The 24,350-nt window shown below is 45.1% G+C and overlaps 1 protein-coding gene across 2 annotated transcripts in view; it reads right to left on the bottom strand.

The window, feature by feature from the left end:
* The window catches only part of robo4 (roundabout, axon guidance receptor, homolog 4 (Drosophila)), a 160,462-nt gene that overhangs the window by 24,592 nt on the left and 111,520 nt on the right, over positions 1–24,350 (bottom strand). For both annotated transcript variants that reach the window (XM_068053837.1, XM_068053836.1), the window contains exons 12-15: positions 22,296–22,338; positions 22,091–22,221; positions 20,025–20,342; positions 16,525–16,614 (exon numbers count right to left, since the gene is read on the bottom strand). In XM_068053837.1, the coding sequence (XP_067909938.1) occupies positions 16,525–16,614; positions 20,025–20,342; positions 22,091–22,221; positions 22,296–22,338 (582 nt within the window). The remainder of the gene's footprint in view (positions 1–16,524; positions 16,615–20,024; positions 20,343–22,090; positions 22,222–22,295; positions 22,339–24,350) is intronic.

Below are 24,350 nucleotides of genomic sequence, written 5' to 3'. Positions count from 1 at the left end.
TCCCGCTGAGAGGCCCTCAAGTGACCTATTACCGACCACTTAAGGGCCTGTTCAGCGGCTGGGAATTACCAGTGGTGGGGAGGGCCTCTGCCGCGCGGGGATGTGACCAGTAAAACGAGGCGACCTCCCAGTGGGCTTAGTAATACCGACAGTGACGGCACCTTCTGGTGGCGCTGCCAGTAATACTGAGCTACCGGCCCTCTGAGTCGCTGGCTGCTCTTGGAGGCTGGATCCCCGTCTTTACAGGGATGGGGATCCCGGTGCCAGGCACTTAAGGGCCTGAGCGCATTAAATCATGCTGGGGGTTCCGAAAGGCCAAGACAGGATTCCCCTCGCCTTTTCAGCCCAGCGTCAGGAGCCCCACCGGCATAACAAAATCCAGCCTAATGTGTACACAGCAAGCTCCTACAAATTGCAATGTGATAACGGCCAGATAATCTGTTTTGGTGATGATGGTTGAGGAATAAATATTGCTCAGGAAAGAACCTGCCCCCCACCCCTCCACCCTCCACCCCCACTCTTTTCCAGATATTAACCTAGGATCTTTTACATCCACATGAGAAGGCTAATGGGGCCTTGGTTTAATGTCTCATCCAAAAAGCAGCAACCCCTGTACTGGACTGAGATCAGCCTAGATTTTCCACCCAAATCTCTGGACTGGGACTTAAGATCCAAACCTTCTGACTCAGAGGCAAAAGTACTAGCAACTAAGCTTGTAAATAGACACAATTATATTCTTGAATGTCTTGAAGCTGCTGACTACAGTGAACTCCATTCCATTTACATTGCTGAGCACGGTCCACAGCACCATAGCAACCAACAAATGATTGGGAAGTCCATTCAGTCTAGTATGTGCCAGGCAAACCATTGGCCAGAACAGATGGTGGCATGTTTCTATTTGCCATCTTTCGAGACCACACATCAATGCAGTAAAACCTCATATCTTACAGCATCGACACCAGATTTGGGGTTGGTGCAAATGGCAGTGTTATCATGGAAAGGAGCACTTAAGAGGAGAGTTAATAGCTTCATCTGTCTGTCTGGAATGATTAATTCCCTGTTTGTATGCATATTAAAATAAATCTCTTGTTTTGTGGAGTTTTTGATTTGATCTGATCACAATATAATGATACAGTAACCTATAAATCTTTATTGTTCTACATATAGTCCTATATATCATAATAACCATATACTCCAAGTACTTTATAACTATACAACTATATGCTTCATACATAACTATATACTGCTCTATGTATGGTCCTATATTAAATGCTGCATTAAAAACAAATTATACTATATACTGCCCCTTACAATGTATATACTGTTCTACATGCTGCTCTCAACACCATATATTGCTATATACTATATATACTGTGGGTAGAGTTTCTGCTTTGGTACAATCAGTGACTCCAACACAAATTACTCCCAAAATCGTGCCTATTCTATAAAGTGTCTTCCCCTCCCCCAGCCCATGTTTGTGCCCAACTCATTTGCATATCACCAAAAACAAAATCTGCCATGAACCAGTGCAATCAGGTGGCATTTTAAAACAATGTAAACACATTAAATTTGCTTTAAAAGAATTCCTTAATATATTTAAGAATGGTAACTTGGTGCAGTTTGATTAATTCAGCTGAAAATGGGTTGGTAGTACAAAACCTGATTATTGCTGAAAAAAAGACAGACATGCTGTCGAAGGTTTTCACCTTGCACTCCTCAGGACAGACGCAAGCATGCCAAATTTCAAAGCAAGCAACTATTTATACTGCATGAGGAAAGGGTGCTCATTGGTTGGCATTTCATGGCGTTGCCATGGGGAATGCACCAGGGAACTATTGTCCCCCCACAGCTTGAGTTTAATTCAAAAAAGGCACAAAGTCCGGACATGTTCCTTTTGCCTGCAAGGGACAGGTCGCTGCATATGAATATATGTAGCTTCTAGCAAGTGTAAATGAGCCACATTGCGAGCCCGACTGACAATCTTAAAGTGGTTGTTAGTGTAATTCTTAGCACACTCGGATTGTCCAGCAAGTGCTGTCCGATCACAGAATCACATCTAACTTTAGACATTATGCTCTGAGTTTTGCAAGTATGGGCTGGTTGAGTACAGTCAGTACTCTGCCTATTGTGAACAGCCGAAGGGACGTGCTGTTTGATCCGCCAGTCATTGGGATGTACGGCCTACACACCTGGCATCGCAACGGCACTGAAATTCACATACCACATTACTCATTTGTGTGGTAGGCAGAACATTTTCTTGGCTCGACGGCAGTATCCTGCTAGTGGAAGCGGCTAGCTTCACCTGTTGCTCAAATTTTTGAGATACCTTACACTTCCAGGGTAATTTGAGGTAGACTGGACACTTTTCAGGTCAGAAAGTGGCAGCCTTAGGCCCATTCATGAGTATGCGCGATACACAGTGAGCAATGATCTGATTGGTGTAGCCATTATCCCACAGTATAGCTCTGATGTGCCCTATTTCGACATCAAGCTTGCACAGTGAGCAAATGGCTTGGGCCCTATTTACGAGATTGCTGATAAGGCGAATCTTATAGCGCGTGGAGCTGTCGCAATTCCAACACGTATATTGACCAGTGAAGGAAGGCTTGTGGTAGACAGTAGTAGAGAACCCATTCGCGGATTTTTCAACTAGCACGTCGAGGAAAAGGAGCTCATTAGGCTGCTCCATTTCAAAGGTGAATTTGAGCGCAGGATGGGGCGCATTAAGGTGTGTAAGGAAATTCTTACATGCAGCAGCAGATTCATGTATGTGTTGGAAATATACAAGGGGTAGGAGGTTAGGGGTCATTCCATCTAAAACGCGTTACTCGTGGAAACCAATGAAAATGCTGGTAAGCTGGGCCTAGAGGGGAGCCCATGGCAACATCATCTATTTGGATATACATGGTGTCCTTAAAGCTGAACTCAACTGCGCAAGTTGCTAAGTTCATAAGTTCCATGAATACAGATTCAAAATGATGGCAGCGTGGCTAGATTACTATGATATATTGACATGGCGCAAATGATTATAGCTTACTTGAGCAATTTGAGCAACAGATGAAGCTAGCCATTTAATTGCAGCAGCAACACAGGTGGTATTTTCCATTAACGGGATGCTGCTGTCACGCCAAACAGATGTTCTGCCTACCACGCAAAATAATGTGGCATATGAATTCCCGTGTCGGTGCGATGCCACGTACGTTGGCCGTAGGTCTCAAACAGCACATCCCTTTGGCTGTACGCAACAGGCAGAGTTCTGACCGTACTCAACCAGCCCATGCTTGCTAAACTCAGGACATAGGGCTGAATTTTGTGGCGCCAGAACAGCTCCTGGCGCCTGGCCGAAATGGCGGGTGGAACCCTGCCTCGGCCTTTCCGAGCCCTCCCCCTCCCGGCACAATCTTACGTTGCTGTGGCACTCAAGTGACCGGACCCAGGAACCCAGTCCCTCTAAAGATGGGAATCCCACCTCCAAGAGCTGCCAGCCAATCACAGGGCTGACAGCTCAGCAGTATCGGGAGCAGTGGCCACTGCTGGTACTGCAAGAGGCCTCGGACACAGGCCCAGCACTGGAACCCGGACCCAAGGTAAGTGAGGCGGGGTTGCAGTCCAGACTGGTAGGCCCTGGCAAGGGTTGGGAAGGTGGGCGTTTAGTGCAGGGGGGAGTTCACCCAAGTGGTTTTCTTCCCGGCGGGGGCCCTCCATGGGCCACAGATGGTCCACAGAAGAGGGCCCCACCCCCAGGTCCACAGGGAGGGCACCGCATATTACTGGGCGTCCTCCCTTGTAGCGGTCTTCTGGTTAAATCCTGCCCCCGACAAACATCTATGGGCCTCCCCACCCCCACTCCCTCCGCTGCATCTGAACCCATCTCAGGGGGCCCATAAAATCTAGCCCATAACATCTAACGTCAGCAGTGATTCTGCGATCGGACAGCACTTACTGAACAATGCCGAGTGTGCTAAGAATTACACTAACAATTTAAGATTATCAGTCATGCTTGCAATGTGGCTCACTTACACTTGCTAGCAGCTGCATATATTCATATGCAGGGATCTGTCCTCTGCAGACAAAAGGAACATGTCCAAGTTTTGCACCTTTTTGAATTGAACAAAAACTTCAGAGACATTAGTTCCCTGGTGCACTCTCCATGACAGTGCCTCAACCAGAGTCAACTTGCCAACCAATCAGTGCCCTTTTCTCATGCAGTGTAAATTGCTGCTCCCTTTGAAATTTAGCATTTCTTGCATCTGTCCTGATGAGTGCAAAATGAAAAGCTTCGACAGCATGTCTCTTTTTTCAGCAATATATATACTGTCCTACGTCCTATATACCATATAATACCCTATATAGCAACATAGGAGGAGTAGGCCATTCAGCCCATAGAGCCTGCTCCGTCATTCAATACCATCATGGCTGATCATCCACTTCAATGTCTTTTTCCACACTATCCCCTTATGTCATTTGTATTTAGAAATCTGTCAATCTCTGCTTTAAACATACTCAATGACTGAGCTTCCACAGCCCTCTGGGGTAGAGAATTCCAAAGATTCACAACCCTCTGAGTAAAGAAACTTCTCCTCAAAATCTGTCCCAAGTGGCTTCTCTCTTATTTTGAAATGGTGTCCCCTGGTTCTAGACTCCCTAACCAGGGGAAACATCTTATCTGCATCTACCCTGTCTATCCCTTTAAGTATTTTGCAGCTTTCAATGAGATCACTTCCCATTCTTCGAAACTGTCGAGAATACAGGCCCAGTTTCCCCAATCTCTCTTCATAGGACAGTCCCGCCATCCCGCAAACAAGTCTGGTGAATCTTTGTTGCACTCCCTCTATTGCAATAATATTCTTCCCAAGGTAAGGGGATCAAAACTGCACACAGTACTCCAGGTACAGTCTAAACAAGGTTCTATACAATTGAAGCAAGACTTCACTACTCCTGTACTTAAATCCTCTTGCGATAAAGACTAACATACCATTAACCTTCTTAATTGCTTGCTGCACCTGCAGGTTAGCTTTCTGTGACTTATTGACAATCACACCCAGGTCCCTTTGTACATCTATACTTTATAATCTCTTACCATTTAAGAAATACTCTGCACATCTAATCCTCCTGCCAAAGTGGATAACTTCACATTTTCCACATTATATTCCATTTGCCATGTTCTTGCCCACTCACTACGTCTGTCCAAATCCCCTTAAAGCCGTTTTACATCTTCCTCACAACACACATTCCCACCTAGTTTTGTATCATCCGTGAACTTGGAAATACTACATTTGGTCTCCACATCCAAATCATTGATATATATTGTGAACAACTGGGGCCCAAGCACTGATCCCTGCGGTACCCCACTAGTCACAGCCTGCCAACGCAAGAATGACCCGTTTATTCCTACTCTCTAATATAAAAGCAAAATACTGCGGATGCTGGAAATCTGAAACAAAAACAAGAAATGCTGGAATCACTCAGCAGGTCTGGCAGCATCTGTGGAAAGAGAAGCAGAGTTAACGTTTCGGGTCAGTGACCCTTCTTCGGAACTTGTTATTCCTACTCTCTGTTTAATGCCTGTTAACCAATCCTTAATCCATGCCAGTATATTATTACCTCCTATCCCATGTGCTTTAATTTTGCTAACCAACCTCCTGTGGGGGGCTTTATCAAAGGCCTTCTGAAAATCCAAGTATAGCACGTCCACTGACTCCCCTTCATCAATTCTGTTAGTAAAATCCTCAAAAAACTCCAACGGGTTCGTCAAACATGATTTCCCATTCATAAATCCATGTTGACGATGCCAATCAGATCATTATTATCCAAGTATCCATTTATCACATCCTTTAGAATAGATTTATATAATCCTGATTTTAGGTATGTAAGTCAGCTGTCTGACATATGCCCCATTCAAGACTGTCTTGAGTACCCCAATTTGAAAACTGTACACTCCATTAGAACTATTGCTAATATAAGTGGAGTTGAGATACAGTTCAGCCATGATATAATTGAATGGTGTTGTTACGGTCAAGTGAGGAAGGGTCGAAGAGCTTCCCTCTTTTCCTTCTCCTTGTTTGACCATAACAGGTTTAATTTTTTTCTTAAAGTGGATGTACTAGCCAATTCAGTAGGTTTTTGATTACTTACTTCCTATGATCATAACAAGAAACAATCGGACAGTTTAACAAAGAAAGAGGTTAACTTTATTATACCTAAACCGAACTAATGAAAATAATAAACTACACAGCACCTTTCGCACGCACGCACACACGCACACACACACGTTACACAGTGGGGAAAGGTAGATTGGTTGAGTTGGAATCCATAGAAAAAAGGGGTATATAGATGTGGAGTTTGGTGAGTCGGCTGGCTTCTAGCTGAATTCGGGACGCTTTGAGTTTAAAGAGGTAGATGACTGGTTCAGTGGGTCTCTTGGATACAGCGATGCAGATGATTTCCTCCAAAGGGGTTTCAGATTGTAGCCAGAGCATGCAAAGGTGGTCAGTCAACAGGCAGGATTTAAAAGCTTTCAAGCTGGAATAGAGAGAGACAGAGAAAAGGATCCCACCCCCCACCCCCCCCCCACCACCTGCCCAACACACACATTTAGGGTCTGCACGTGTCAGAGTCCAGAAGCTTCTCCTCTCTGCTGCAGAAAGAAACAAGTTTAAAACCACAGATGGGGAGAACTTGTCACATGACAGTCACTCAGTGATTCAAACATAGCAGTTAGCAGTATTTCCCCTTCTTGTGAAAAAGAACAAGTAGTTCCCTTAAGCTTCCTGGGTCTTGGATCTCGCTGGTGTCTGAGCAGCCATTTCATCTCCCTCCGCACAAGCCTTGCATTGTAGGACACAGCATTACAGATTAGGTAGCCATCTTAAGCCTCTAGAAAAGTCATCTTTTTTATCTGTTGCTTTTAAATTTCTTGAAAAACAATATAAATTCAGATCTCCAGTCAGTGGATTATAGAAAATTATCATTCAACAAAGCCAGTTGGTGTGACTGGTGTATTAGACCAGAGGGCTGAATGAAAAAGGAACCTAGGAACAGGATGCCAGTGTTTATCCAGACACCGTGATACCTCACGTAACACAAAAGCAAGATACTGGGCTGAATTTTACAGACGCCCCGATGTCAGGGGTTGTGGCAGGTGGGGCCAGAAAATGCCTCCAGGAGAGGGCCATCACGAACCTTGACGCCGGGAAGGCCCGGCCTCACATTGTTGGTGGCAGCAAGGCCTCAAGGCGGTGCCCCCACCGCTCAGTGACGGGAGCCCAATTTAAATATGTTAATTAATGTAAATAAATCAATTGATTACCACTGCACTCCCGCCATCCGTCCGGGAGCAATATTGTTGCCGGTGGCCGGCACTCCCTCGCCTTCAGATCCTCATACGGGGATCCGAGGCGGAACACTGGAGGGGAAGAGGGAGCAGGTAGGTTTTTCAACGTGGGGGAGCGGCGCCAGAGTCATTCATTGGTGTAGGGGATGGTGTGAAGGGGCAAAGTTTAAAGTTTATGAACTTTGGAGGAGAGGGGGGGGGAAGGTCAGGTGCACAAGTATTTTGGTGTGGGGGGGGGAAAAAGGGCAAGAAATTAAATCTATGGTTGTTGCGGGCGTGGGAGAGGGGCAAGATCAATTCATTTAATTTTTTTTAATTCATTCTCCTTTAAATATTTAAATGTAACAGGGCTCGAAGCCCTTTAAAAATGCGTCAGCGCCTGTGCCAAGGCAGCTGATGCCATTGCCAGGGATGGACTGCCCGCTGCCCACCCCCCTACGTCATCGGGGGGGGGGGGGGGGGGGAAGGTCCACCCCAGCCATTTAAATTAGCCGCAACGTTTGAAACCGGTGGCTCTGCGACATTGTTTACGTCCGTCATTGTTTACAGCGGCAGAAATATAAATTGCAGCCCACGGCAGATGCTGAAAATCTTATAAAAAAGCAGAAAATGCTGGAAATACTCAGCTGGTCAGGCACCATCTGTGGAGCGAGAAACAAAATTACCGTTTCAGGTTGGTGACCTGTCATCACAACACTGAACGCTGTTTCTCTCTCCACAGATGCAGTCAGACCTGCTGAGTATTTCCAGCATTTTTTGTTTTTATTACCATGACACCTCAGTTGGTAAATGGAACTGAACCAGTCAAAACCAGAGGAAAATGCTCACCGTTTCTAGCAAAATTGCAAAATATATCAAAATGAATGGACATAAAGCCTCACCCTGCGTATTTTGCCAGAAATAGCACTGCAGGGGTGGTGGTGTTCTAGCTGTAGTCACAGAATGACTATCATTGGCCTGTAGGATAACAGCTAGTTACAGATATAACTATTACTATCAGTTGTACAGCAGTGAGCTATTGTATTAGAGCTGACCACGAGTGCAAACTGAGTGTTACCAATATTACTTGTCAGTGAGCAACAACCAGCTATTGGTGGAACCAAGGCTCCCCCGCCATTGGTTTCCCTGTGAATCCCTCCCCACCTTCTCTTTTCACTCTTCCCCACAACCCTCATTTTCCCCCTTCCCCTCTGACCTCACCTTCCCCTCTTCCTCACCCTCCGTCACTCCTCTTTCCCCAACCTCGGTCTCCCTTCAACTGCTTCTTGGAACTTTGCTGCTGAAAAGCCACAAACAAAGATACTCAACCACAGGGGGCCCAAAAGAACAACATTTGGAGAATTCATATGATCAAACCTCACGTGACCAAATATCACATGATCCAACAAAACACAGTCAGGTGTCCATCTCCAGGAGTTGACAACTTTTTTTTTATTCATTCATGGGATGTGGGCGTCGCTGGCCATATCAGCATTTACTGCCCATCCCTAATCTCCCTTGAGAAGGTGGTGGTGAGTTGCCTTCTTGAACCGCTGCAGTCCATGTGAGGTAGGTACACCCACAGTGCTGTTAGGAAGGGAGTTCCAGCATTTTGGCCCAGCGACAATGAAGGAACGGCGATATAGTTCCATGTCAGGATGGTGTGTGACTTGGACGGGAACTTGCAGGTGGCGATGTTCACATGCATCTGCTGCTCTTGTCCTTCGAGGTGGTAGAGGTCACGGGTTTGGAAGGTGCTGTCTAAGGAGCCTTGGTGCGTTGCTGCAGTGCATCTTGTAGATGGTACACATTGCTGCCACTGTGCGCCAGTGGTGGAGGGAGTGAATGTTTGTGGATGGTGTGCCAATCAAGTGGGCTGCTTTGTCCTGGATGGTGTCGAGCTTCTTGAGTGTTGTTGGAGCTGCACCCATCCAGGCAAGTGGAGAGTATTCCATCACACTCCTGACTTGTGCCTTGCAGATAGTGAACAGGCTTTGGGGAGTCAGGAGGTGAGTTACTCCCCACAGGATTCCTAGCTTCTGACCTGCTTTTGTAGCCACGGTATTTATATGGCTACTCCAGTTCAGTTTCTGGTTAATGGTAGCCCCTAGGATGTTGATAGTGGGGGATTCAGCGATGGTAATGCCATTGAATGTCAAGGGGAGATGGTTAGATTCTCTCTTGTTGGAGATGGTCATTGCCTAGCACTTGTCTGGCACAAATGTTGCTTGCCACTTATCAGCCCAAGCCTGGATCTTGTCCAGGTCTTGCTGCATTTCTACAAGGACTACTTCAGTATTTGAGGAGTCACAAATAGTGCTGAACATTGTGCAATCATCAGCGAACATCCCCACTTCTGATTGAAGGAAGGTCATTGATGAAGCAGCTGAAGATGGTTGGGCCTAGGACACTACCCTGAGGAACTCCTGCAGTGATGTCCTGGAACTCAGATGATTGACATCCAGCAACCACAGCCATCTTCCTTTGCGCTAGGTATGACTCCAGCAAGCGGAGGGTATTCCCCCTGATTCCCATTGATTCCAGTTTTGCGAGGCCTCCTTGATGCCAAGGGCAGTCACTCTCACCTCACCTCTTGAGTTCAGCTCTTTTGTCCATGTTTGAACCAAGGCTGTAATGAAGTCAGGTGCTGAGTGGCCCTGTCGGAACCCAAACTGGGTATCACTAAGCAGGTTATTGCTAAGCAAGTGCAGCTTGATGGCACTGTTGATGACAACTTCCATCTCTTTGCTGATGATTGAGAGTAGACTGATGGGGCGGTAATTGGCCGGGTTGGACCCGTCCTGCTTTTTGTGTACAGGACATACCTGGGCAATTTTCCACATTGTCGGGTAGATGCCAGTGCTGTAGCTATACTGGAACAGCTTGGCAAGGGGTGCGGCAAGTTCTGGAGCACAGGTCTTCAATACTATTGCTGAAATATTATCAGGACCCATAGCCTTTGCAGTTTAGTTTTAGTTTAGAGATACAGCACTGAAACAGGCCCTTCGGCCCACCGAGTCTGTGCCGACCATCAACCACCCATTTATACTAATCCTACACTAATCCCATATTCCTACCACATCCCCACCTGTCCCTATATTTCCCTACCACCTACCTATACTAGGGGCAATTTATAATGGCCAATTTACCTACTAACCTGCAAGTCTTTTGGCTTGTGGGAGGAAACCGGAGCACCCGGAGGAAACCCACGTAGACACAGGGAGAACTTGCAAACTCCACACAGGCAGTACCCAGAATTGAACCCGGGTCGCTGGAGCTGTGAGGCTGCAGTGCTAACCACTGCGCCACTGTGCCGCCCCTAAGGTATCCAGTACCTTCAATCGTTTCTTGATATCACGCGGACTGAATCGAGTTGGCTGAAGTCTGGCATCTGTAATGCTGGGGACTTCAGGAGGGGGCCGAGATGGATCATCCACTCGGCACTTCTGGCTGAAGATTGTTGCAAATGCTTCAGCCTTATCCTTTGCACTGATGTGCTGGGCTCCCCCATCATTGAGGATGTGGATATTTGTGGAGCCACCTCCTCCAGTTAGTTGTTTAATTGTCCACCACCATTCACGGCTGGATGTGGCAGGACTGCAGAGCTTGGATCTGATCCGTTGGTTATGGAATCGCTTAGCTCTGTCTATTGCATGCTGCTTATGCAGTTTGGCATGCAAGTAGTCCTGGGTTGTCGCTTCACCAGGTTAGCACCTCATTTTGAGGTATGCCTGGTGCTGCTCCTGGCATGCCCTCCTGCACTCTTCATTGAACCAGGGTTGGTCTCCTGGCTTGACGGTAATGGTAGAGTGGGGGATATGCCAGGCCATGAGGCTACAGATTGTGGTTGTGTACAATTCGGCTGCTGCTGATGGCCCACAGCGCCTCATGGATGCCCAGTTTTGCATTGCTAGATCTGTTCTAAATCTATCTCATTTAGCATGGTGATAATGCCACACAACACAATGGACGGTATCCTCAGTGTGAAGGTGGGACTTCGTCTCCACTAGGACTGTGCGGTGGTCATTCCTACCTATACAGTCATGGACAGATGCATCTGCGGCAGGCAGACTGGTGAGAACAAGGTCAAGTACGTTTTTCCCTCTTGTTGGTTCTCTCACCACCTGCCGCAGACCCAGTCTAGCAGCTATGTCCTTTAGGACTCGACCAGCTCGGTCAGTAGTGGTACTACCGAGCCACTCTGGGTGATGGACATTGAAGTCCCCACCCAGAGTATATTTTGTGCCCTTGCCGCCCTCAGTGCTTCCTCCAAGTGGTGTTCAACATGGAGGAGTACTGACTCATCAGCTGAGGGAGGATGGTAGGTGGTAATCAGTAGGAAGTTACCTTGCCCATGTTTTACCTGATGCCATGAGACTTCATGGGGTCCAGAGTCGATGCTGAGGACTCCCAGGGCAACTCCGTCCCTAGTGTGGACCACTGTCCCATCACCTCTGGTGGGTCTATCCTGCTGGTGGGACAGGACATACCTACGGATAGTGATTGCAATGTCTCGGACATTGTCTGTAAGTTATGATTCTGTGAGTATGACTATGTCAGGCCATTGCTTGACTAGTCTGTGGGACAGCTCTCCCAACTTTGGAACAAGCCCCCAGATGTTAATAAGGAGGACTTTGCAGGGTCGACAGGGCTGGGTGTGCCGTTTCATTTCCGGTGCCTAGGTCGATGCCGGGTGGTCCGTCTGGTTTCATTCCTTTTTATTGACTTCGTAGCAGTTAGGTACAACTGAGTGGCTTGCTAGGCCATTTCAGAGGGCATGTAAGAGTTAACCACATTCTAAAGCAAATGCAGATAGCCAGGTTTGTTTTTAAGACAAACATAATGATGAGATAAATTTAAATATTTAACTTGTTTAAATCCAAGTGAGGTATTTTGCATCAGTCTTCACTGTAGAGGATACAAGTAACATCCCAGAATTAGCTGTAAGTCAGGAAATGAAAGGGAGGGAGGAACTCAAGAAAATTACAATCACCAGGGAAGTGGTACCAAGGAAATTGTTGGAGCTGCGGGCTGACAAGTCCCCGGGTCCTGATGGACTTCATCCTAGGGTGTTAAAGGAAGTGGCTAGTGAGATAGTTGATGCGTTAGTTTTAATTTTCCAAAATTCCCTAGATTTGGGGAAGGTTCCGTTAGATTGGAAAATAGCAAATGTAACTCCTTTATTCAAAAAGGGAGGGAGACTGAAAGCAGGAAACTACAGGCTAGTTATCTGTCTTAGGGAAAATATTAGAAGCTATTATTAAAGACGTTATAGCAGGGCACTTAGAAAAATTGAAGGGAATTAGGCAGAGTCAACATGGTTTTGTGAAAGGGAAAATCACATTTAACCAATTTATTGGAGTTCTTTGAGGGAGTTACATGTGTTGTGGATGAAGAGGAACTGGTGGATGTATTGTACATAGATTTCCAGAAGGCATTTGATATGGTGCCTCAATAAGGTTATTGCAGAAAATAAAAGCTCATGGTGTAGGGAGTAACATATTGGCATGCATAGAAGATTGGCTAGCTGACAGGAAAGAGAGAGTAGGCTTAAATGGGTCATTTTCTGGTTGGCAAGATGTAACAAGTGATGTGCCACAGGGATCTGTGCTGGGGCCTCAACTTTTTACAATTTATATAAATAACTTAGATGAAGGGACCGAAGGTATGGTTGCTAAATTTGCTGATGACACAAAGATCGGTAAGAAAATAAGTTGTGAAGTGGACATAAGGGTTCTACAAAGGGATATAGATAAGTTAAGTGAGTGGGCAAAGACCTGGCAAATGGAGTATAATGTGGGAAAATGTGAAATTGTCCATTTTGGCAGGAATAATAAAAAAGAAGCATCTTATCTAAATAGTGAGAGGTTGCAGAGCTCTGAGATGCAGAGGGATCTGGGTGTCCTAGTGCATGAATCACAAAAGGTTAGTATGCAGGTACAACACATAATTAGGAAAGCTAATTGTTTATCGCGAGGGGAATTGAATACAAAAGTAGGGAGGTTATGTTTCAGGTGTACAGGGGTGAGACCACATCTGGAGTACTGTGTACAGTATTGATCTCCTTATTTAAAGAAGGATGTAAATGCATTGGAGGCAGTTCAGAGAAGGTTTACTAGATCAATACCTGGAATGGGCAGGCTGTCTTACGAGGAAAAACTGGACAGGCTTGGCTTGTATCTGCTGGAATTTACAAGAGTAAGAGGCGACTTGATTGAAACATACAAGATCCGGAGGGGTCTTGATAAGGTGGATGTGGAAAGGATGTTTCCACATGTGGGAGAATCTCGAACTAGGGGTCACTCTTTAAAAATAAGGTGTCGCTCATTTAAGACAGAGATGAGGAGAATTTTTTTCTCTCAGAGGGTGGTGAGTCTTTGGAATTCTCTTCCTCAAAAGGCAGTGGAAGCAGAGTCATTAAATATTTTTAAGGCAGAGGTAGATAGATTCTTGATAAGCAAGGGGGTGGAAGCTTATCGGGGGTAGGTGGAAATGTGGAGTAATAAGGTCAGCCATGAACTTATTGAATGGCAGAGCAAGTTCGAGGGGCCGAGTGGACTACTCCTGTTCCTAATTCGTATGTTCTTATGAGACGTGGCAGATTTTAGCAAAAAATTGAATAACGAATGACCAGGAGTTCAGTCAGTCACTCAGGCTGGACACTGGCTGACATCAGGAAGAGGCTCAGAATCATAAAAACTTACAGCACAGAAGGAAGCAATTCAGCCCATCGTATCCGCCCTGGCCGACAAGGAGCCATCCGGCCTAATCCCACTTTCCGGCTCTTGGTCCATAGCCTTGTTGGCTCTGGCACTTCAAGTGCATATCCAAGTGCTTTTTAAATATCACATGAGGGTTTCTGCTTCTACCACCCTTTCAGGCAGTGAGTTCCAGATCACAACCAGCCTCTGGGTGAAAAGGTTTCCCCTCTAAACCTACCTCTTACCCTACATCGATGTCTCGGTGCTATGGGTCCCTCAACCAAGGGGAATCAGGCCTTTCTATCCACTTTATATAGACACCTCATAATTTTATACACTTCAGTTAGGTCTCCCTCAATCTCTTCCACTCCAAAGAAAACAACCCTAGCCTATCCAACCTTTCCTCAAAACTAAAATTCTCCAGTTCAGGCAAAATCCTTGTAAATCTCCTCTGTACCCTCTCTAGTGCAATCACATCTTTCTTGTAGTGTGGTGACTGGAACTGCACGCAGTATCCAAACTATGGCTTACCTAGTGTTTTATACAGTTTCAGCATAACCTACCACTCTGATATTCTATGCCTTGACTAATCAAGCCAAGTATCCTGTATACCTTCTTGACCACCTTATCTACCTTTCCAGCCATCTTCAGGGATCTGTGGGCAGCTGTGATATCCTGGTCAAATAACGTGCTGACATCCACTGTCTAGACATACAAATGACTGGAGAGCTGCTTGTACCTGTGGAACTATAGTCCAGTCAGTCACTAACAGAGCTAACAGAGCAACTGTGATTTGGTGCTGCTCTCTAGAGGCAGAACCCAGCAACTGCATGGGATAAAGAATTTTGAAAGACTGATACTGTATCATATCTCAGAAACATCCCATAAACAAGTGATGAACATCTTTGGTGCTGTTCGTTTGAGGACAAATCCCTGCATACTGTACAAGCAAGCACAGCTCAGTTTAATTGCTCATCTGAATGACAACAGCTCCCAATAGAACAGCAATCCCTTAGAGCTGCACTGGAGTGTCAGTCTAGACTATGTGCTCAAATCATGGAGTGGAGCTTGAACTGACTCCAAGGTGAGAAAACAGCAAACTGACTTCGAAAGAAAAGCCTATAAGATTGTGGCTCAGGCAGGACCAATATACAAACAATGTAAATCCCTCGCAAGGCAAATGACAGATAGGGGGCAGGACCAGAGGTGGAGACTCCCTAAACTGGTAGTTCCTGCTCCTGGGTCAGGATCTGGTGTTGTGCTGGCCAGTAGGTCGAGCGAGTGGATGTGCATAGACTTCCACAAGAGCGTGTGCAGACCCCATCAGCAAGGTCCACGCCAGGCAGCCTGATCTCTGCGCCATGGGACCGAGCACTGGTGACTAGTAGGAGAGAGCTGCTTTACCCTGGTATGTCCAGTCATTTTAGGGATGCTTTCCTTGAAAGAAGAACACAGGTGTCAGTGATTGTCCAGATAACATTGGGGCTTTCACCTGAAACTGCTCCTTCAGCCCCGATGAAAGATGTTCTGGTTTGGGAAGAGGGAAAATCTTGCTAGCAATCCAACACCTGATCAGTATCCAGTGACCCCCTTCTGGAAAGCAAGAGCTGGAAGCGAACACAATTGGTTCAGGTTGCAAATCAAATGATTCACACATGAAGAATAACTACCTGGGCTGAAGTATTGAGGGCTGGTAGCATCCATGAATCAATACCTTCAGGAGAAGGAAAAGTACGAAAACATATTGAGATGATAATAAAATTTAGAATTCTGTGCCATATTAAATAAGGCTCGGAGCTGTGGACACTGCATGATGGATATTTCACTTTTGTTCGAAGGCCTTAACATTGACTTTGGGTAGATGATGTGAGAGCTTTAGTAAACAGCAGATGGTAAATGTACCTTTATCGTGCTCAGGGTGAAACACTTCTCTCGGAGCACTCCCAGAGGTCAGGTATATTATGGGTTGGATACAGAATAAATCTCTCTCAGCATTATCCACCCGAAACCCAAAGGATACCGATTTCCCCTAACACGTTTCACACAGGGTCCTCAGGGTCAGCAGGCCACAGGCCACGTGAGCTTCAAACGAAAAGGGCCAAGTTCTAACTGACAAAGCTACCCACCTCCATTTTATTCACTTGCGGTTTAACCAACGTTACTTTTAATCCACGTTTTCTAACTATACCTGCCTCTACGATCTGTGGAGGTAGCATCCTCTGCTAGTGTCACTCTAATCAGTGATTTAAAAGGGGTCATCAAGCAATTGGAACAGCTGACTTTCTAATTATCCCTCCCTTCCCATTCAGCAGTGTCTACCCCAACTCCTTAATGATGATTGGAGAGTGAGAAAACTGCGGCTATGAATCCATATCCTACACAAATATGGTGGGCACTCCCACTGCTACAGTAGCACCTCAATCTATACCCTTCCCAGATGCATTCTAGCCTCATTCAACCAAGATCCCCAAGATGAAAATCAATTTCATCATTACAAAGATAGTGCTTTACCTTTGCGGCTGGATCCTGGGCTGGTGATGGGACCAGACACATTTCCTGTGATTCGGTTCTGACTGACAGTGATTACAGAGCCATTATTTCCTAGAAATAGAAATCAAAAGAACTCAGTAAAAAGATATAAATGATAACAGAGCATCACTACCCCATGCTTCCACAGAACATGCACAAGCCAGTCATGGAATTTATCCCAACACACTTAACTTTCTGAAGCTAAGGTGCATAATTTGTCTTGCACATCAAGGATCGACAAAAGTTCCAAACCCCACCCAGGATCCATAAAGCTCCTTCCTTAATACCTAGGTACAAAGTAACATTTACAAGGTAAATCAAGTAACTGGCTTTACATCCTACAATAGATTGGGAAAGGAAGGCTAGATTGACAATATGCGAAATCAGGCTACTTTCCCAAAAGGTTCCATAGTGTGGTTTTATCGGTGCCCCATCCACCCCTCCTTTTATTGTGAAAATCCCATGCCCCCTTCGGGAAGCCAATCACCCTGTGAAAATTACTTTCCCCGCCGTGACAATTGCCTGAGTGCAGTTCATGGAACAAGACTTCAAAAAGAAATTAACAGCTCAGAAACTAAGCTCATAGAACCAGGAGAGAGGTAACAGAGAGAAGACTTTTAAAACCTTTTGGTTTATAATTGGTTAATGGGTTCATACAAAACTCCTCCATCCAGTTTTAACAAAGGCATTTAAAATAATTAATTAAATAAATAAATAAAAGGTTGCAGTAAACAGGCTAAAGTAAATGGGTTATAACAACAGGTTAAAATGAATACTTTAAACTGTTTCGTTTACCCAAACAGGTTAAAATAATTACACTAAACAGTTTAAAATAAGTTTAATAAATGAGTTAAACTAAGTGGGTTAAGAGAGACTTAAGCAGGTTAAAATTAAGAGGTTTAACAGGCTAAAATAAACAGATTAAATAAATGGATCAATATAAGTTGTTTAACATAATGGGCTAAGATGAACGATTAAGGCAGGCTAAAATAAATGTGTTAAAATAGTTGTAATAAACAGGTTAATAATTGATTAATGGCTGAATTAACTGCAGACTAGCATGTTAAAGGATTTGTACTTTACTGTCACACAGCATGATCCCAGTTGGCTCCATTAATAACCTAAACTTCACAGTTCATGGTAATTATCACTAATAGTTACTATGGAAACACAGGCAAACATATCAGTGACTTTTTGGAAGGAGCAGAGTTTGAAACAGTGCCATCATCTCCATCAGCCCTGATTTCTAGACTCTGAGGATAGGGAAGGCAGAGTTATGTCTGTTTCTTTGTACAAACTGCTGTGCGTTAAAAGAAAAGTATAAACATCAGCTTCCTTGTCCTCTCTGCAGCCATTTTTTTCCCAACTTATTCCGTTAGTTTTTCTGCATTTTCCTTTTCTGAAAATGTTGACTCGTTGCCCAGGAACAGATTCACGGCTATTAGCAATTCTCCAGTACTGCGCCAAATGACGAGCACGCTGGCCAACTTGTGACCCGAGAAAACGAGTGTTGGGAGGCTCCTCAACCATTGCAGGCATCATGACCAAGCCTGTCCTCATCTGACATCCAATCATATGCATTCCCAACAGGAAATGTTGAATAGTGATCAGGAGCAGGAAGCCGAAAGGATTCTTCACTCTCTTAACCAGGAGCAGTGAGGCTGAATATAAAGCCACTGTTGGAACACTGGCTGCGTTCAGCTACCTCAATGCAGACTAATGATCAAACTTTGGATCTTTCTTATGCGGCTCAGTATCTCTCTGCCGTAAGAGTTTTGTCTCCTTTGTTTTCTTTGCACCAGCTCGATGTGGAGTATTGGCAAGTGAACTGAAGCCAGGCCTCAGGCTATTCTGCTAAACTATGTGTACAGTTATACTAATAGGAAACTGTCTGCAGAATTCCAAGTGGCACATTCAGTAACAATAAGGAAATCAGTTGCTAGGTATTGTGTCAAATGAACTACTTTGGGCTCACTGTGCCTTCTATGGCAGTTGATCAGAGCCTGACAAGTATCAGCAATTGGAAATGGTGATCAGACTTTCTGATTTTAAAATGTGATCCAATGCAGAGCTCCTTACCATGAGTAGAGTAGTGTAGTAGTTATGTTACTAGACTAGTAATCTAGTAACCCAAACTAATAATCCAGCGAACACAAGTTCAAAATGTCATCATAGCAGTTTGTGAATTTGAATTTGTTTTTTTAAAAACAAAATCTGGGAATAAATAGCAGACATCAGTAAAAGTAACCATGAGGCTGTCAAATTGTCATTAAAAACCCAACTGTTTCACTCAGTTTATATAGCTTCTCCTCATTCTTCCAATCAAAATGTGTCGCTTCACACCTCTGTTCCATCTGCCATGCGTCTGCCCATTTCATCAGTCTGTCAATGTCCTCCTGAAGTCTGTTACTATCCTCCTCAATTACATTTCCAGGTTTTGTGTTATTTGCAAACTTTGAAATTATGCCCTGTATACCCGAGTCCGTGTCATTAATATATATCAAAAAGAGCAACAGTCCTAATACCGACCCCTGGGGAACTCAAGTTTGGAAAAAAGAACACTTCACCGCTAATCTCTGCTTTCTGTCCCTTTGCCAACTTAGTATCCATGCTTTAAGGAATTAAACCTCTTGTCCTTATCTGGTTTGGCCTCTGTATCCAGTCCCATTCCAACGTGGTTGATTCTTAACTTCCCTCTGAAGTGGCCGTCCAAGCCATTCGGTTGGGAGGGATGGGCAATAAATGCCGGACTTGCCACATTCTCCAGATTGAACTTTTAAGAATATGTATTCTTTCTTATTGTCCAGCGTTCTCTTTTTTCCCTCTCCTTCACTGAAGGAATTACATCCCCCGTCTAAGTGGCACCAGTTACCCTCTGGGTGCCTCATACAAATGGCCATTCTTTGTGACCAAACCCAGATAGTGAGAATCAGCAGGAAATGTGGCTGTGGGGGGCATCAGGGCAGAGCTGATTGTTCCCTCATCCACATACCAGGGTCATTGGGGTGGCAATCAGGAGTAGGAACCCCTCGCTTATTTTATCCATTTAACTCAGTCTTGATTCTTGCTGCCCCTAGTGGCTCAGTTTGTAAAAGCATTGGACTGGATTTCATCCCCAGGCTGTAGGGACGCTGTTGACTCTGCAACAAGCCTGGGTTGGGGGAAATCAGCCAAATTTCCTATTTCTCATCTTTAATCTTTGCTGCAACTTCTTGTGTGGATGCAGTGGGGTGGGCAGGGAAATGTGATTGAGCTCAGTGGTGAGGTCTCTCTAGGTTGACTGGCCTGCTGACATTCACCAGCAAGATTCAAAGCATGGAAATGGCCAATTGGGTTAAGAATCAGAAGACGATGACCACACATGGAACCATGTCACAGTGACGCTGCCAACACCTTCAGTAAAGGGAGGGAAAGGAAGCATTAATGAGAGACTTTTTTGAAAACTAGATTTTTTCAGACCTATTGGTGATTTAATCTCTCACCTTTACTGCAGTTTTTATCCCATAATTCTGGACTTGGTTGTACGTAGGGTGTTGGTTTCCATGGTAACTTTGTAACTTCCTGACCATAGCTGTTGATGTTGTTTCTATTCATGTTGTTTTTCAGCAGTGGTAAAGGACTGTGATCTGGAGTCACCTGAACAGTGTAGTTTGAATCTGCAGACCTCTGCAAGAGCGGAGTACTAAACGTCTTCAAATCCTTTCCTTTAATGTCAACGCTGAACGTCCCGTACAGGCTGTTATCAGGCACTATAAAGGGGGTTTGGTCTCTCAAACCCTGGACCTTCTCAATTGATGAAGCTACAAACAAAAGAGAAAGATTCATAGAAGAGAGGCCTAGGCTTCCTGTCAACCCACTTAGTATCATAATTGGCAACGAGAGCAACTTAACTATTTGAGGCCAGCATTCTAGTTGGCTTGGGCCCAGCCATTTGGTGATGATAGCTCGAGGTCACTGTTTTTGATAGAGCGAACAAAAAGTGTACTGCTGAATCTTGAGCAAGAGTCGATACTCAAGGCACAGTGGCGCAGTGGTTAGCACCGCAGCCTCACAGCTCCAGGGACCTGGGTTCGATTCTGGGTACTACTTGTGCGGGGTTTGCAAGTTCTCCCTGTGACCGTGTGGGTTTTCGCCGGGTGCTCCAGTTTCCTCCCACAGCCAAAGACTTGCAGGTTGATAGGTAAATTGGCCATTGTAAATTGCCCCTAGTGTAGGTAGGTGGTAGGGAATATGGGATTACTGCAGGGTTAGTATAAATGGGTGGTTGTTGGTCGGCACAGACTTGGTGGGCCGAAGGGCCTGTTTCAGTGCTGTATCTCTAAATATAAAATAAAAATATAAATATTGCCTGTACCCATTCCTCCATTTGGATGGTGTTTACTGGTTGATCAATGAGAAAGCTATCTAATTAGAGCTAAAATATAAAAATCTCTAATTAATCATTGTAGCATCCTCCATGAAGTACTTACTTTCACATGTAAAAATCATCTGATCAGATATCCATCAAGAAAAGAAACAATTACACATTGTGAGTTACATAGATTCTGTTCTCTAACTCTGAGATTTATCAAATACGTGTGCTCATCAGGGTGAGTGACATTAGTGCTGAAGAATGGAACACTTCCCACTTCTTGCATCCAGTCTAAAGACAAAGCACTCAAGTCCGATATTTGACAGGTTGAATGTATAGTAAAGCCCAACATGCCCCTAGTGCTTGAGTGGATCATTCACTTCTATTTACTGTAACAGCCAACCTCTGGCAATATGTTAGGTTATCACCTCTACTGGGTTGAACCATTTATCTTGGCACCAGGGATGCCAGGTGGAGTTCAGTACTGATTTCACTTTTGGCTGAGAAAGATAGTATAGGGAGAGAAGGAGAGAAACTTTCAGATAATCAACCTGTAACTGATTCAAAGCCAGGTCTCGGAGGTAGCAGGTCAGAATAGTCTGTCACCCAAAACTTGAACTTCAACTCTTCAATGTAGCCTGGATCTCACTAACGCCCATTGTGGAAGCACCATCACCACAAGGACTGCGTGGTTCATAGAATCGTACGGCACAGGAGGATGCCATTCGGTCCATCGTGCCTGTGCAGCCTCTTTGAAAGAGCTATCCAATCAGACTCACTCCCCTGCTCTTTCCCCAAAGCCCTACAGAATTTTCCTTTTCAAGGACATATCCAATTCCATTTTGCTAAGAACTACTGAAATTGCTTCCACCACCATTTCATGGAGTGCATTCCAGATCATGACAACTCGCTACGCCAAATAAATTCTCATCTCCCCTCCGGTTCTTCTGAGAATTCCCCTAAATCTGTATCTTCTGGTTACCAATCATGCTGCCAGTGGAAACAGTTTCTCCCTATCTACTTTATCAAAACCCCTCATCATTTTGAGCATTTCTGTTAAATCTCCCCTTTTCCGCTGCCAGGAGAACAGGAGACGGCTCACTACCAACATCTCAGGTCACCCAGATAATAATTGAGCCCATGTTGGGAATACATTTCAGTCATTAGCTTTGTGCCACTCTGGGACTCCCATCTCACCAGCTTTCCAGTATGTCTGTTTCTCCTGGCTGTGCAGCCAAAGGGGCTGACCACGCCCAGGACTGAAGTTCTTGGAGCAGCTGCTGGATTTCCAGGAGTTCGACAGCCAGGGCGAATTGGTCAGGTTCATCCTGGAACAGAGCAAAAGATTGTCAGGCCAGCTGTTAACCAGTGAAAACACTCACTTCACTCCGCCTCAGCTTACCTGTGTTTTATAATAATGTCTTCATTAGCCAGTCTGTACAAGCCTGTAAGTGTATAAAATAACATGAATTAATGAAACAGAAACAGGACCTCTGCACTCAAGAGTGTCTCAAATGGTCTAGTCAAGGCATTTTGCATCTTGTGTGGTTTGTTCAAGTTTATAAAAGTATCAGCTCAAGACAGGGTGAATAATAAAGGCGACAAGCAAAGGTCGGAAGAGTTGCACAGTGATACGTTCTGGGTGCAGAGCTTCGCTACCAGCAGTGCAAATTGACCAGTTGTGGAAAATGCTTTGTGGATTGAGGCTCCCAGCACTTGCCCAGAACAGGAAGTCCTACAATCGACCTTGTTGACCCATCTTGAATTGTGGACAACTCTTTCACTTCTAATATTCAAAAAGCAGGTGAAACACGGTGTGATTCACTGAAAAGCAAAGCCTTATCCTACTATCAGAAGTCACCACCATATTATTGGTTTCTTATATCATGTAAACATGACTAGTATTGCTCCCCACAGGATAAGGAATATGTAAAACCTACTCCTAACAAAGGCAGTTAATGCTCCGGTAATTAACTTCTTTAAAAGTAGCGGATGTCTATCTGGTTAAGATCAGTAATGAGATTCATAAGGATACTAATGAACATAGATCAGGTCTCAGATGCTCTTGGGTTCAGCCTTGCAAACATTTAGTTAACATCTTCTGTTCCATTAGCAATAGTACTGGTGAAGTATTCAAAAAAATGCAAAGCTTATATTCTCTCCATCTCTCTTCCTTCTTTCTCTCACTTCTTCACTTTTGTCTCTCTCTCCCTGCCCTCCGTTTCCATCTCATTTCAATTTATCGCCCTCAACTTCCACTACAATAGAAACATAGGGCATTATTTTAGGCTCGCCCCCATGGTGAGTTTGGAGGCAGGGACAGCATTTAATTGGTGGGATTCCCACCTTCACCCTGATTAAGTCCATGGAGGGAAGGCCTATGGATGGCCTTCACGCCCTGCCACCAATTGAGGCCCTTAAGGGCAATTAATGCCCAATTAAGGGCCTCTTCCTGCCGGCACTGGTATTAATCCAGCAATGGCCAAGTCGGTTGCCAACTAGGGAGCACAACATGCAAACCTGTGCGGGGTTGCTTGTGGTCTCCCAAGGGGCGGGGGAACTTTCTTCATGGCCATTCTGACAGCACATCCTAGACACATCCTCTTACTTTCCGGGAGCGGAGCAGACCTGTGGGGAGTACGCCGGGAGCGCAGCCTATAAATCGACCCCGAGGATCGAGGCCCAGTCTCTTACCTTCCGGGAGAGGAGAGCAGTCGAACCTCTACCAGCGGCAAGAGTTTTGAGAAAGAAGCAAACAGTGATGTCAGAGGAGAGCTGCAAGCTGATTGGTTGGTGAGTAGCAGCTGTTGGAATATCTTAAAATAAGGGGAAAGTTGGTTTTTTTTGTTGGAAAAAAAATCTCAACTGATAAGGTGAGTGCTACTAAAGTTTTTTTTTTCAGGACTTTAGATTGAAGTGAGTGGAATAAGGCCCCTAGTATAATTAGTATTTTTAAATTAAGAGAGTAACTAATGAATCTAACAGTAAGTCATGGCAGGAGAGCTCAGCCCCGTGATCTGCTGCTCCTGCACTATGTGGGAAATCAGGGATGCTTCCAGTGTCCCTGACGACCATGTGTGCAGGAAGTGTATCCAGCTGCAGCTACTGGCTACCTGCATTACGGAGCTGGAGCTGCGGGTGGATTCACTGTGGAGCATCCGCGATGCTGAGGAAGTCGTGGATAGCACGTTTAGTGAGGTGGTCACACTGCAGGTAATGGCTGCACAGGCAGAAAAGAGATGGGTGACTAGCAGACGGAGTAGTAGGCGCAGGCAGGTAGTGCAGGAGTCCCCTGTGGCCATCCCCCTCTCAAACAGATATACCGCTTTGGATACTGTTGGGGGGGGATGACCTCCCAGGGGAAAGCAGCAATAGCTGAGTTCATGGCACCACGGAGGGCTCTGCTGCACAGCAGGGGAGGAAAAGGGTTGGAAGAGCTATAGTGATAGGGGATTCT

The sequence above is a fragment of the Heterodontus francisci genome, chromosome 22 (assembly GCF_036365525.1).
Source record: "Heterodontus francisci isolate sHetFra1 chromosome 22, sHetFra1.hap1, whole genome shotgun sequence".
NCBI lineage: Eukaryota > Metazoa > Chordata > Chondrichthyes > Heterodontiformes > Heterodontidae > Heterodontus > Heterodontus francisci.
This window is presented reverse-complemented; position numbering and strand designations above follow the sequence as displayed.